Here is a 14,832-nt window from a genome sequence, read left to right on the forward strand (position 1 = left end):
CATTAAATGAAAATAAACAGTCAACAATTAGGATTTACAGATGGTTTTAGGCACAAAACTGAACAGAAAGCCATCGTGGAGCAGATATGGGGCAGGGAGTAAACATGGGAGGAGGCACGAGCCCGTGATCTGCGATGCGCGCTCCCGATAATAAACCTCTGACGCTTTCATCCGGGAACTACAACGAATTGCTTCTCCAACATGGCGGCGTCAGGTGAGGTTTATGTGGGTGAACGATACGAGTCGTTTAGAGGGAATTCCACCGGGTTATATCTCCGGACAGTCTGAGACATAAAGTAAAATTATTGTTATTTGTCTCTTTAGCGGTTCATCTCGTTGTCCTGTGCCTATGAACTCGTTTATGGATTGTTTTAGCACGCTAAAGGCGAAGCTGGCAGGGGAAGCCGAATGAACGAAGCAACGACTTGTAATCTGAAATGCCTCGGCCTACAAGTAAAAACGCTCTTTATTCAGGGAATGTAGCCTCGGAGTTTTGGTGCCTAGGTTTATTTACTGTAACGTTTACAGGCGATGCGTTGGTAAATGTTGCTAACTGTGTTCGGAGCTGGCACATTGTAAGTCGGCGGCGGAGCTCGCCTTGGCGCTACGGGCAAACAAGCGTCGGGCGCAGGCGCGTTTTGTGGAGGAGGGGTTGGGCCGAGGAGTCCGGGCCGCCTGGAGAGTCTCTCCCACGTGTGCGGCGCCGCTCCCTGGTACTTCGTTTCTGATGAAACGAGGCAGCTGGACCTGTTGGGTCGCATCCTGTATGTACCACAGGTCATCTCCTCCAACTTTGAGCTGTCTTCTCCCAGTCGGCCGAGTCTGGAACCGCTGATGGCGCACTTGGATCCTAACGCTGCGACGTTGCACTAGGCCCTAAAACCTAGCCAGCTAAGCAGGGATACTCCCCCCACCCCTCCCGCGCCCTCCGTCAGCAGCCCTTTGCTGACTAAGCCCGCAAAGACATAGAGACAAAAAGCGATAATGAAGGCAACAACTTGTGTGCTTATACTTTCCAGTAACTTCACACATAAAACATTTTTTAGTAATGCTAAAAGAAAACGTCATGCTTGGGTCACGACAAAAATGTTGCTGCTAGTATATACAGGTGGACAAACAACGAGAGCTTCTTAGTTAGGCATGCTTATCTCTAATTAAATTGGAAAGAGTTTTAAATACCTTTTCCCCCCTCTGATGTTGTTATGGTGTGTTTCTGACACCTGGGAGTTTCAGAGTTATTCTCTCTTCTCAAACCAAAACGAATCAAACCTGCTTTATGAGCTGTGTGAAGCCCCCCCTGAGCATCTAGTGGCCCCTGGTTGGCATTCTGACTGGAGTCCTCCCTAGTGGGCAAAAAGAACATCTAAATTCATTACTTTAACATATGCTTTAAAATGTACCGTTCTTTCCTTGTGCTGAAAGATGAGTAGTACGTTTATTTGTTTTTTCCCACTTGCAACTTAAACAGGTCACTTATTATGGGAGTTTTTTTCAGTTGCACTAATGTTTGGCTTTGCAACAAACCCTGTAATGCATGAACCAATAGAGGTAAATATTAGAAGTCAAGCACCTTGAGGTTAGTTTGTGTTTGTACATCGTTCACAACTCTTCAACGAGATCAGGCTAATCTGGTTGATACTGATTCCATTTTACTTCTAGGCTTGACATGGGGTTACAATAAATTTTCCACTCTAATGATTGTAACACACTAAAGTTAATATGCTACAAGATTTTAATGGAGGTAGTAGTTTAGAATGCTGCAGAAAACCTACTAGGAAGAAGGACATGTTTGGGAATGTATCCTTAATTTGGTCAGATTTGTATTAAACTCTGAAATGTGTAGCAATTACTTGCTATTGTTTGTTGTACATGAGTCCCGTAAGCTGACTTTTTAGCTTTAAGCATTTATTGAATGTGAAAAAAATATTCAAATATAACAGTATTTCATGTAATAATTTGGAAAAACTTGACAGATGTCAATCTCTGGTTGATTAGTTTATCTCTACATTAAATCATAGTAGAGGATTTTGAGCTGACATTGAAAATAACTGAAAAATTTAACCAAAAATAGTTTTGGTCGCTTTTTCTTGTAATACAGCAGTACCAATGCAAGTCAATCTATGAAAGCTGTGTCTTTTAAAAAAAAAAAATTTTTTTTGAAGGACAATTTTGGTTACATAGACTTCATAATTAATTTTACTTGTTGTTTCTGTTATCTTGTTTACTTTGGATATTTTAAATGTCTTCCAGTTCCAGTGTTAAATGATCATTAAAATTTAAAGTTTATTGATCTTTGCGAATTACTCGAAAATTGTCTCATCGTTTAACTTCTGGGGCAATTTACAATCCAGCAAAATTTGTAATTGTGACAGGCATATGCTCTGTACATCTTTCCTCCAGCTAAGAAGAAGAATAAGAAGGGAAAGACCCTCACTCTGAATGACTTCCTGGCAGAAGACGGCGGAGGCGGTACTCCTGCTCCTAGCTACCCGCCCAAGTCCACAAGCTGGGCTGATGAGACTGACGACCTGGATGGAGATGGTGAGCCAATAATTTAAATAAAGCCTGGTGGTCTGCCAGACTTATAATCCTCTAAGGGATTGAAATCAAGCAGCGATGCTAGTTTTGCTAGGTCTTAGCTCTATTGACAATGTTATGAATAATTAAAAATAACACTATTTTTAGTGTTATAACACTAACACTAATTTTTGCACTTTTCCCATGAATATGAACTAGAACCGGAAACGTGACTGCAGGATCAATATACTGTGTATATATAACAATTATGTTATATATACACAGTATATATAACAGTTATATATACTGTGTATATATACACAGCAAGATGAATTTCACGTTGAGGAAATGATTAACTTTGGTATAATTTTAATTCACTAATAAAACATTTTTCACAGCAAATGGGAACAATGTTTAAAAGTGGTATCTTCGTTATGTTATCTTGTGTAAAACATGTCTGGATAGACAGGCCTTTTCTCCAGGGTCTCAAAACACGCAACAGAATTAGGGGGGGAAACATGTCAGCATTTTAGTTGTGTGGTGATTTTACCCCCAGCTTGTGAGTTTGAATGTATCTGCTAAAATGATTTTTTTCCCCCCTTCTGATTAATGTTTGCTCACCTGTCGGCTGACGATGTAATTACCTCTGACAGCCATATACAGAATGAAGAGGGGCGACGATTGAATGCTATTCAAATCTTTTGGTTTCAACCACGGCTAACGTCTAGTAGGGGAAATCCAGAAGATAATATGAATGCTTCATGTGACGCAATAAAACAATATTTTAATTGTTAAGCTGTACCCGTTTCTGTACTATTTGCAGAAGTGCTAAAATAAAAGGTTGGGTTGAACTCTTGAGTAAAGATGATTGTCAATATTTTTCACTGATGCCTTTTGTTTTGCTTTAGTTGTCATGCAGTTGTATCTGCGCTTTTCCTGTGTTCTAATGATAAACTTATAAGTGATAGTTTGAGTCAGACTTAATAAACAGTTTGCTACTCAAGACTAGAATTTTTTTTTTTTACAAAGGGGTTAATTAAAGTCATGTGAGCAGCTTAATGAGGACCACATAAAACTTCTTTCACTTTAAATTGTGAATCTTGGAAATGTTCTCTAAGCATGATTTAGGTTTGTCTCAGCATGTTATTAATACTTAATAAATTTTTTCTAATGTCATTGCATTGCTATACATTTTTTCTCTTAAGATCAAATGTATTTACTCTGGGAGTATTTAACACAAGGAATGCAAGTAGAAAAAAAATAGCATTGATTAGAAATATATGTTTTAATCTTTTTGCAAAATGAATCACTTTAGTTGCCACATCTTGGCACACCGAGGAAGATACGTACCGGGCCCCACCCATTGACCGGTCCATCCTGCCCACGGCTCCTCGCTCGGCACGTGAGCCCAACATCGACCGCTCCAGGCTGCCTCGCAGCCCACCGTACACTGCCTTCCTGGGAAACCTGCCCTACGACGTCACAGAGGACTCGATAAAAGACTTCTTTCGCGGCTTGGCGGTAAGTACATCTTAACACAGCGGACCAACATTCAGTTAACACAATTTACTTGCAGAAGAGGTGTTGTGTTTGATACGGCAAAAATATGTCATGATTGTTACAAGATAATCACGATTTCTGTTCATAAAACCATGGTTCTTGATTTTAAAAAATGATGTATAACGCTGAAAGAATACTGAAGAGATTCGTTTGTGCAAGTTTATGTTGTGACCAACACAACAGGCATCTAATGCAATTTTTCTTTTGATTATTGTGGCTTATTGCTTGTAAAAAACATAATTTAATTTGTCTGAAAAGTGTAATATTAGACCAGTAAAAGCAATTTGTAAAACCAAAGTGTTGTCACAGTGCAGACTGATGACTTCCCAGTTGATCAGCAGGTTGTCATGGTCACCCTTCACAGGGAGGGAAGGCTGCAAAAGGTTGTTGCTAAAGAGGTTCAGGATGCTGAATCCAAGTATACTAATGGGAAGTTGTGTGGAAGGGAAACGTGTGCTAGAAAAAGATACACAAGCAGCGATGACAACCAAAACTGTACAGTACAGGAAAATTTTTCACTAGGCAGACATGTTTGTGTTAAACATCTTTTTTTATTGGTTTATGCAATATTCTAACTTTCTTCAAATAACAATTTCTGGCTTCAAACTTCAGTTTGATATTAAAGATGTTTGTGTAATAAGTCTTTTTTTTATTGTGTAAACATTTATTACCTGTATGAGTTCCCGTGTTCTTAGTCTGTTACCTTGTTTTTTTTTTTGTCAATTAATAATAGTCTTAATGTTTTTGTTCTCTGAATGTTTCTTTATCCGAGAAATGGCAACAGAAACTTCAAATTTTTACTGCAAAATTTTCTGAGCTTTTTTTGGGGGGGTTTCTTATTGCTTAACTTAAATTTGTGAAGTTTTGGCTCCTTTTAATGGTTTTTATTTTCTTCGTTGTTTCCAGATCAGTGCAGTACGTCTGCCTCGAGAGCCCAGTAATCCAGAGAGGCTGAAAGGTTTTGGATATGCTGAATTTGATGACCTGGAGTCCCTTCTGAGGGCCCTCAGTCTGAATGAAGAGGTGAGATGAACAGCTTCAAAAACCGTTTAAAAGTTTGATTATTGTTTTTTTTTTTTATTGTATTTCCTACCATTTTTCTTTTGTTATGCGAGATTTCTCAGCCACAAAACTAAATCTTGTTGTGCTTCTTTGTTCACCATTCATGTTTCCAGAACCTGGGGAACCGAAGGATTCGTGTCGATATTGCAGACCAGTCAAACGATAAAGGTTTGTCAATTCTTTTGGATGGTGGACATTTCTTCTCTTTACCAAACCGAAATTCCCCCATTACCCCCTCCAAGTAATTTAAAATGATTTTTACTAACAATTTGTTGTACAATATTTACACTCCTCTCATCCATGTGATACTACTATTCATATTTAAAACCTTCCCACATTGGAAATAGCTGCCATAAATGTAATGAAAGTCAGTATTTTACATTTCAAGATGAGAGTAAAGGGTTAAAGACTGAAACAAAATTGTATTCCAGTCTTTAATACACACCCATGTGTCGACACACACAGGTGTGTCGACAACTTGACATCAGGGTGATGTTGGCCAACGGTACCAACTTAGCATAGTTGGCAAAGGCGATGATGTTCCCTAGGAGTAGGAAACTCATCCATTTACATTTTTTTAGTAGAAACAGTGCATCCTGAACGTATTCACAGTGATGTGCTGTATCTAGTAAGAAAACAAAGATGGATAAGCTTGATGTTCTTACTCCTAGTGAACTGAAGTATGCACCATGCAAATCCAATGCAAATGTAAACTGCCAACTGATCCGAGCATCTTTTTTTTTCTATAGAGTTTTAATCATGTTATACACACCCTCCAAGTAATTTATACAAGATTTTAAACTTGGCAGATACATTGTTACAATAATATGACATGGTAAATGTCAATCTTAAGACACTTTCTTTACTTTCCAGAAAGAGACGGTGGATCCATGGGAGGCAGAGATAGGGGTGGACGAATGGCAGACATGGGTCCCGACAAGACGGACAGCGACTGGAGAGCCAGGCCAAGTGCGGACAGCGATGATGGACCTCCAAAGAGGGATGATGCTTTTGGAGAAAGTAAGTCAAAGTTTCCAGTTATCTCTCTTTTAGATGTTCCCTTCAAATTATTTTGTGGATATGTGATATTGGTATAAAGCATTTTATATGATAAATCACAAATGTGATTAGATTTTATAAATGATTAAATCAGTTTGTTGATGTCCGCTGCATAGGAGCCTAAAGCAGCTTTTCTGTGGTAAATACTCATTTGTTGTTTTTATTGGGAGCAGAGGTGATATCAACACTGTGCCATTTGAAAAACATTACAGGGTTTAAACATTTCAGTCATAACAGTAATTGGATGTTTGTTGCAGCAGACCGTACAATTTTTGAGAAGGTTAGAGACCGCCATAATCACACAGTGTAAACCCAACTGGGTGAGAGGACTTGAGGTGGAAGAGCTGCAGGTCTGTGGTAAAACTTTAACATCTCAACACCTAAACAGTGTTGGTCCATAATTTAGATGTGTGGGACAACACACACCTAAATAGTGTGTACTCTTTAAGCTAGTGTGCACTCGTTGTCCGGGAAAAAAAATTATTTTTGAGTTTCTGGCCGGTGTAATACTCGTTAAGCGGGAAATGATCAGTTTTCAGTCCTCAGCTGGTTTTGTTGCTGCATCTGCATCAAAAAACGTTTTTCTCTTCATCCCATTGCAGAATCACGGGACCGGTATGAGTCAGACCGTTACAGAGAGGGGTCACGACGGGACGATCGCTATGATGGAGGAAGAGACCGCTACCGTGATCGCTATGACGACAGAGACCGCAGGGACCGCTATGACGACAGGGACCGCAGAGACTATGATAGAGGAGGTGAGTTTTTCACAAAGTTGGGTGGGTTTTGTGTTTAGCGTTTTTCTTTTTGACGTTGGTGTTTTGAGTAGCCCTTTCCTATTTACAGCAGGATGCCCTAACTTCTGCCTCTGTCTTCATGTCATCTTTTTAGGCTTTGACTCCCGTGGTGGAGGAGGTCGTCGTGCCTTTGGAAGCAGCTTCCGTCGTGATTATGAAGATGGTCGAGGTAGCAATGATCGTTATGGCGAGAGGGATCGTTATGGCGACCGGGATGACCGGTACGATAGACGAGATGACAGGCGCGAGGAGAGAGGTGAGGTTACCTAAATGAGTCTTGAGTTTAGTTTTGTGCAAAAAACAAACAAAAAAATGTTTGGAAGAGCCGTACTGACTTCATTTTCACCCCCCAGCTCCTCAGCAAAGACCTAAGTTAAACCTGAAACCCCGCAGCGTACCGAAAGAAGAGGAGGGTAACAGCAGTGGGGGCACATCTCCAGCTGTCCCTCCGAGCTCTGGAGCCAGGTCCTCATCCATATTCGGTGGGGCAAAACCAGTTGATACGGCAGCCAAGGAGAGGGAGGTGGAAGAGAGGCTGAAAAAAGAAGAGGAGAGGCTGCAAAGACAACTGGAGGTGGACAAAAGCCGAGTACCTGAAAGGAAGATGAGGGACAGGTAACACCTGCGAGTGTGCAGTTCAAATATAAGCAACCATTTAAGGAAAAAACAATCCAAATGTATTACGTTTACTTCAATTTCAGTTCAAATCTGTTTTTTTCTTATGTATTACTCATCAACTATCAGATTGAAGGTCAATTTTATACATTTCATTGCAGTTTATTGTGTAAGGAAACCAAGCTGATTGCATTGAATGACAGACTTTATAGAAATCTGGCATGCGTTAGATGAAAATGGAACCAAACTCTCTCCTTTTAAGAGGAAGCAACCTCCAGCAGAACCTCCAGGCTCGGTGCAACTATCTGCCGTGGCCGACGGACGGCTGAGAGTACAAAACATGCACACACAAAAAACCCAGAGGCACTGCTCCAGGAGCACTTTCTAAGTTTAAGAAAAAGTGTTGATGGCAGCAGAAGCTCTTCATCAAGAATAAAAGCAAGGTTAAACGGATAAGCTTTGAGGCAGATGTAAAATCCATGGGCTGAATTTGCATAAAAACTCCAAGCAACACCTCCTTCGATTGCTGTTTACGACGGAGATGGGGTTAAACTTCTTCTAGGAATGAAACAGGACGCAACAGCTCAGTTTGTTGATGCGATTGTGTTTATGTCATTTTTTATAAGCTCGATTTTTAAAGCCCAAGTTGAAGTGCAGCCATGTTCTTTTTACTGTTTGTTTGGTAACGGAAACGAAGGAATTGTTTTCTTGTTTTTAGGGACCCCAGCTGGCGCAACGAGGAAACTCAGTCTGAGCGATCTCGCACAGAAAGCGAGTCTTCGCAGCCAGGAAGCACCTCTGGGAGAGGTGAGATATTTCTGCTCTACATCTCGACTGCAGAGCCTGCTGCTAAAAATACAGCTGGAAGAGTACATTGTCTTTCCTTTCATACAGTGCCTTAAAAAAAATATGTAAAACTCCACAGCTTTCATTTGATCAGTACAGGGTAGTGCGTTTTGATTTTCATGTATAATTTCTTCATAATGTTCTCTACTTTTGTGTGTCTATCAGATTAAATTCCAATAAAATAAGTTCCAATTTGTGGTTTTATTGTTACAAAATGTGAAATGATGCCTTTTCCAAGGGTATGTCTACTTTTTTCAAGGCGTTTTAAGTTAAATTTGTTGCTCTGTTTTCATCAGAGAGAACTTTGCATGCTTTCTTCATGGTATAAAAAGCTCTCCTTTGTGCCATTTAGTAACATTTTTCAGAGTTCTTCTAACAGAACTTTCATCTGGCAGGGTCGAGGTGTCTAGATGGCGAGCGCTCCGGGGAGAATGAGGTTTTCTCTGGGAGAGAAGGCAACTCCTCCCCCGGTTCCTCGCCGCGGCCAACCTCCACCGGCTCCTCAAAGGAGCCGCTGAAAGTGATGCCTGCCCCTCCTCCCAAGGAGAACGCTTGGGCCAAAAGAAGTGCTGTGAGCACAGGCTCCAACGAGGGAGAAGGTCGGCCCCCGGTCTCTCCCGTCTCTCCGAGCGGCTCGGCTCCCCCAAAGTTCAGGTGAGGACTGTTAAACGGCCACGGCTAACATTGAGATGCCCAGGAAAGAGACTGGATTTTAAGTCGCCTGTCTAAAGTCGTTTTATTTTACAAAAGGCATCTCTTGTTGCTCTTTGTTTTGCTGCAGCTCGCCAAGTTCTGGAGATGAAAGAGGGTCTGGAAAAGGTGAGGTTTGCCAGTGAGTGCTGAACACAAACTCCACGTGCAAGAACATCAGTCTACAGGTGGCTGTGTAGTAGAAATCTATTAACAGCCATGGTAATTCAGCCGTGTTTGTGGAGCCACAGAATCGCTCTAATTACTGCTACATTTTAGAGGATTTTGAGGTTCTTGTTACCCTTTGAGTTTTAAGGCAAACTGCATCATGGTAACAGGGATAAAAAATTTATTCCTATTTACTGAGTGTTGGAAACAATTAGCAAAAATGTAATTTGAAGCACTTTTCTGTTTTAACATTTATTTATTATAACAAAGTTCCTTCATTGTTTGTATTCTGCCAAAGGCATCATCACACCATGTGGAGAGACAGCAGTCTGTAAGAAAAGGTTTTCAGGATTTCTTTTATTTAGATAAATACAAATGGTAAATATTTTAGCCATATCTGTACCTTAACGTACTCGTAAATCCCACTCGTACCAGGACAAAGCTCATAATTACAAAACTGAAACTTGGCAAATCAGTTCTTTACAGTATGTGGACATTGATTCTATAAAACACAGCGATATCACAGTGTTGCATCAAGATTTAATTGCTTTTATTTAAGCAGTAGTGTAACAGTTATTCTGGCCACTATGAAATAATACATTGATCATTACAGACATGTTAATGTTGTCTGCAGGGCTGTGCAATAAATGTCAACAAAACACCGGCCGCTGGAGGCAAGCAAACCAAACCTGTTGAAGAGTCGATTCTGTGCATCTCTGTAGAAAGATGCACGGTCTTCAGTAAAAACAGGAAACTGTTTGGTGCCATTTGGGTTTCGACTGTTGTAATCTGGTATTTAAATTAATAACGATGAGCAGAGAAAGGACGAAAACACCATTGCTAAAAATGCGACTGTTCTCCAGATAAGTTCACTGCTTCATAACTCCTTCACTTCTATACGGAATAATTTTTACACTGTCGTCTTTTTATTTTTTGAGGCATTTAAAACGATTTGTTTGGTTTTCTGTCCATTTCTTTGAAGAAAATGGGTTGTCTCAGTGCTTTCAGAGTTTTTGCTGCCACTCATTAAGGTAGGACTGTTGTAGCGACAGAAAGGGCTCTGATAAATAAAAATGAAAAGTAAATGGCTACTGCAGTGTCAACAACCAAAACATTTTCCAGTAAACACATTTACTGCCTTTTTTCTTTTTTGCTGTTGTATCGATATAGAAACAGTTTTTATGTTGATTAAATTTAGTTCTCATTTGGTGCATATAGGTTCCATTTGTAACGGAGCTTTTTTAAAAAAATTTTATTCATTTATTTTTTTGTTGTTGTGTTGTCTACTGTACAAACACTACAATCAGGCCCTCACTCAGTGTCTGTCATCTTTTTGAAGATGAGAACAAGGCTGATGGTGTGCGTCGGGACCGAGGGGCCCCACGGACACGAGGGGGGCCTGCAGGGCCTGGAGCTGGGAGGGGCCGAGGAGAGGTGCCCAACAAAGACAGAAAAAAGGAGGCAGACAGGTCAGCCACAAAATAAGAATAAATAGTTTTCCAAAGCTCCTAATGAGACTGAGAACAGTTCCTGGGCATCTGTAAAGACTGGCCTTCTCTGTTACTGTTTCTATCAGATCTTTTCCCCTCATGTTGCACAACATGCAAATGCCATGATGTCCAGCTTCCACACACAAAAATATCATTGGCTGCACCAAGTCATTTAGGAGAAAGTTGACATCAGAGCTAAAGAAAGAACTCGGCGTAATTCAGAATTGGCTTTTTCTCAGTATTCTGACCTGTTTTATGTATATCTAAGCAATAGAGTAGTTGATCAACTTCAGTGTTTATATATGTAGCATACATTATTATCACCTAGACATTCTAACATGGTGGACTAAGCAAAGTGCCAATCAGTTTGCTGGTTTTCAGAGATTGTACCTGTGTGGGTTTTTATCGACCAACGCCCAGCATTAACTCACTGGTGTTTGTTTTAAACGTTTTTGCTTCATTCTGATTGTAGAAAGGACAACAAACGAGACTCCAGACCTCCTCCAGAGCCAAAGAAATACGAGGAAACCCCAACCCCCGTAAGTCGCTGCCATTTGCTAATGCATACGTTTTCATATGTGTGCATGTTATGCATACATATTATGCATACATTTAAATCTTGTGAAATGCCACATTTCACAACATTTAAACAAAGACCAAAATTTAAAATATATAACATGATCGAGATACTTTTATTTAAAATGAAATGACAATAAATATTCCAACTTGTGCTATATTACAGTTTTAATAATGTTAAACATTTAATATGGGTTATTTAGGTAAAGAATTAATATTTATGATTGACTCTTGATAATTTAAGTAGATTTGACATGCTTTTTTTCACAGAACAGTACACTTTTTTTGTTTCCGTGTGTTCTTTATAAAATAGCACAAGTTTAACAAACTGATACCAGATGGTTAATTTAACTAAAGGAACAATATTGGAAACATTTAGCAGCCTAGAAACGGTAACGTCTGCAAAACTGTGCTGTGCATTTATAATAACTGGCCATTTCTCATTCCTTAAGCCTAGCTCACATGGCAAGATTTTTTTGTCCAGATTTTCCCGATGGACCAATCTTAGGATGCCCTGATTATCGGGACGACTCTTTAAGATAATATTAGCTAATCATTCTGCCATGCGTGTGCATCAATACTGAAGGACACTGGGACCGCTCCGATCTAAAATCAGGGATATTCAACATGTTGGATCGGGTTGGCCCGATATTGCAGCATGTGTGGTGTCCCCCGACTTCGAACGAGAACACAGCCTGTTGAATGTGACAGGCAGCCAATCAGAAAGCACGGTCATGTAAGCACAAAGGAAATCCCAAACAAAGAACAGCCTAGCCAAATGCATGCAACTATTTTATAACATCAAAGCAACAAAAAACTTAAAATCATATAATTAACCAGTGAAGCTAAATGAAACGGCAGAAAAGAAAATAGTGTAACAACAGCTAACAACAAAAAAAAACAACTCTTTCAGAAAGATTTCAGATGGATTTTTCAGAAATCAGAAAACTTCACAAACTATCGCCATCGTCTCTAAATCGTCTGCCATGTTTGTTCACTCTAAATTCACATATGGTATGGCAGGACTTTACTGGATTTTTTTTGTCTGGAATCTGAATATTGACGAGTGAAATCTGTGAGTGTGTGGTGTGTTGCTCCTGCCGGACCACGCAGTATGATCGAACCTGTTGTGGTGATTAAAAATTTTTTAGGTGTGCGTGTGGTCTCTCAATGTTTGAAAATTGGTCGACAATTTTAAAATTCTGCCATGTGAACTAGGCATTTCTCACATAAAGGTCCATCTCAAATCACAATATCAGGATAAACTACAAAAAGCTTGAATCTAAAGGAAGCTGACTGTTCAGACGGCTGAATGAAAGAGAGAAAGGAGCAGATAACCACAGCTGTTAGAGGAGTCTGAGGCAAAGTCCGTTCAAGTGTTTTGGGAGATTGATGAGATGTGGACTGCAGCTGGAGTCTGTGCTTCAGAAACAACCACACACACACACACTCTCCCTCTCATCCAGGACATTTCCTGTGTTAAAACACAACATTACACCTATCCCAGGAGGTAGCAACAAGCTTAACCACTACAAACTGGAGTAATAGTGAAGCAAGATTGACCCAGTACAAACAAAGATGGAGGTTTTCAGCAGCCTGTCTAGAGGAAACTAGATTCTATAAATAATAATTACAATTCACTGAATTCGACTTTCACTTTGAGTCAAATTATAGAAACAAGAGGTTACGGTTCTAATTTACTGAGATGTAGCTGTACATTTTGTTTCCGTTTACAGTGAATGAACATTAGTTATTTCATTCTCTTTAAAGAAATGTATGTATTTTTCACGTTCTTGTAGTTGTAGAATTAATCTAATCACCTTCTACTGTATTTAGAACAATAACCTGTTCTGTATAGCTCTTCTCTCAACCCTTGGCTAGGCCTTTTAAACATTTACAGCTAAAAACACAAAATGTTAGTAAAACCAAACAAAGCAAGTGGGGAAAAAAATTCACCTTGAAATGGATATAAAATAATTACAGAAAAAAAGAAAAAACTTGATGTTTTTTTTTTCTTTTTGTTTGCTTCCTTCAGAAGTTCAGCTCAGCCAGCAAATACGCCGCTTTGCTAATGGACGGAGAACAAGGAGATGACACCGAGGACGTCGAGTAGATGACGAAACGAGGCCTGATAGCGCGTCAAGAGGAGAAAGTGACAAACTCCAGAGAAAAAGAAAAAAAAAAAGAATCTCACATAGTCTATAAAAACAAAATCTTCTCACATGGAAGTGGCTCTCAGGGGAGGGGGCCACTACCTCCCTGTGCCCCCCTCCCCTTTTCCTCCCTCTCCCTTGTTTTTCCTGCAACAATCCTGCCCTTCACCTTCAATCCACCCAACCATCCATCCATCCCTTCTCTCCCTGCCCCACCCTCAGGACTTTTCAGGTTCTAGAGGAAAACAGTCACCTACTGGACTTGTTTTAAATGGAAAAGCTGACACATGGAAAAGTGATGGCAAACCTTGAATTAATTGTAATAAATAAATGGAAAAAGTGAGGAAAAAAAATGAATTTGTACATTTTTGGATTCCAGGCGTGCTGAGGTAGGATTTGATAAAATGAGCCGTAGCTTACTAAGTGGAGCTTTTTTTTTTTTTTTATGAGCAGTATTTAACTTGCATACTTCTTAGATAAATGCAGTTTTTTGCTCTCTGTATCTCCTGGTAAATGATTCGGTATTGGAAAATGAACTCGGCAAATTTATCGACAAACCCTGTCTTCCACTACTAACGCTCAAGAATGTCGAGACTTTGGCTATTAATTTAACCCCCACTACCCCTCTTAAGTCAATCATGTTCAACAAATTAGGGATTTTTAAATTGTTCTGAATCGCAGTATTAGCAGAAAGGACTAACGGACTGCGGCGCCTGTCCGTCAAGACCGAAAGAGAAGCGGCCGCCGCTCGATTCTCCCGGAGAATCCATCAAAGTGCCATTACTGTTTTTTTTTCCACCAATCGCTGTACAGATGTTCCTGTGTTTCTACGCTTTTTGATGAAGTATCCGCATCAGTTAAATGCCCATAAAAGTTTGGTTTTCAGTCATGTGAACGCGTCTCTGCAGCTGTCTAATCATTTACTCTTCCTGCATATATATCTCCACACTGATACCACGGGGGGAATAAGGCTTGGCTTTACCAAAGTAGCGTTTGAGGATTTCCATGAAATGACAAGAGCTTGTCTTCCGGTTTGCAATAAATTGGAGTGATTATGTACTTTCCAATAGTATGTGGTCTTTTGCTTCACACAGCTGCTGTTGCACTGTTTCCGCTCATTAAATCTGCTGCAGCAGATCGGGAGCATTTACTTTAATGCCACTCGGGTCCAGCAGATCATCTGTGAGCAGCAGCTTGTTGTGCACAACTCCAAACCGTGAAACTGGTGTTTGCAGAGTGGAGAGTCGTTCCACATATGGAACAACAAAGTTATTTAGATGTCATTCCAAGTATTTAGGT

At 40.0% G+C, this 14,832-nt stretch overlaps 1 protein-coding gene across 2 annotated transcripts; it reads left to right on the forward strand.

The window, feature by feature from the left end:
- Positions 1 to 122: 122 nt before the first annotated feature.
- eif4ba (eukaryotic translation initiation factor 4Ba) lies at positions 123 to 14,428 on the forward strand. 2 transcript variants are annotated; one of them, XM_008409353.2, is made up of 15 exons: positions 123 to 214; positions 2,401 to 2,541; positions 3,833 to 4,038; positions 4,984 to 5,100; positions 5,253 to 5,307; positions 6,013 to 6,159; positions 6,801 to 6,956; positions 7,090 to 7,251; positions 7,349 to 7,610; positions 8,329 to 8,417; positions 8,852 to 9,110; positions 9,238 to 9,275; positions 10,654 to 10,783; positions 11,277 to 11,343; positions 13,416 to 14,428. In XM_008409353.2, exons 1-15 carry the CDS (start codon positions 202 to 204, stop codon positions 13,491 to 13,493), a joined length of 1,920 nt encoding a protein of 639 aa, XP_008407575.1. In that variant the 5' UTR covers positions 123 to 201; the 3' UTR covers positions 13,494 to 14,428. The 2 variants fall into 2 exon arrangements, with proteins under 2 accessions (XP_008407575.1, XP_008407577.1); XM_008409355.2 differs by lacking the exon at positions 10,654 to 10,783.
- The last annotated feature ends 404 nt before the right edge of the window (positions 14,429 to 14,832 follow it).

Source organism: Poecilia reticulata, linkage group LG5 (assembly GCF_000633615.1).
Source record: "Poecilia reticulata strain Guanapo linkage group LG5, Guppy_female_1.0+MT, whole genome shotgun sequence".
Classification (NCBI taxonomy): Eukaryota; Metazoa; Chordata; class Actinopteri; order Cyprinodontiformes; family Poeciliidae; genus Poecilia; species Poecilia reticulata.

Excerpts from the sequence above, each read along its gene's own strand:
- eif4ba (XM_008409353.2), top strand. Across the intron at positions 2,542-3,832 it reads TGACGACCTGGATGGAGATG|TTGCCACATCTTGGCACACC; the intron begins GTGAGCCAATAA and ends GAATCACTTTAG. Across the intron at positions 11,344-13,415 it reads ACGAGGAAACCCCAACCCCC|AAGTTCAGCTCAGCCAGCAA; the intron begins GTAAGTCGCTGC and ends TGCTTCCTTCAG.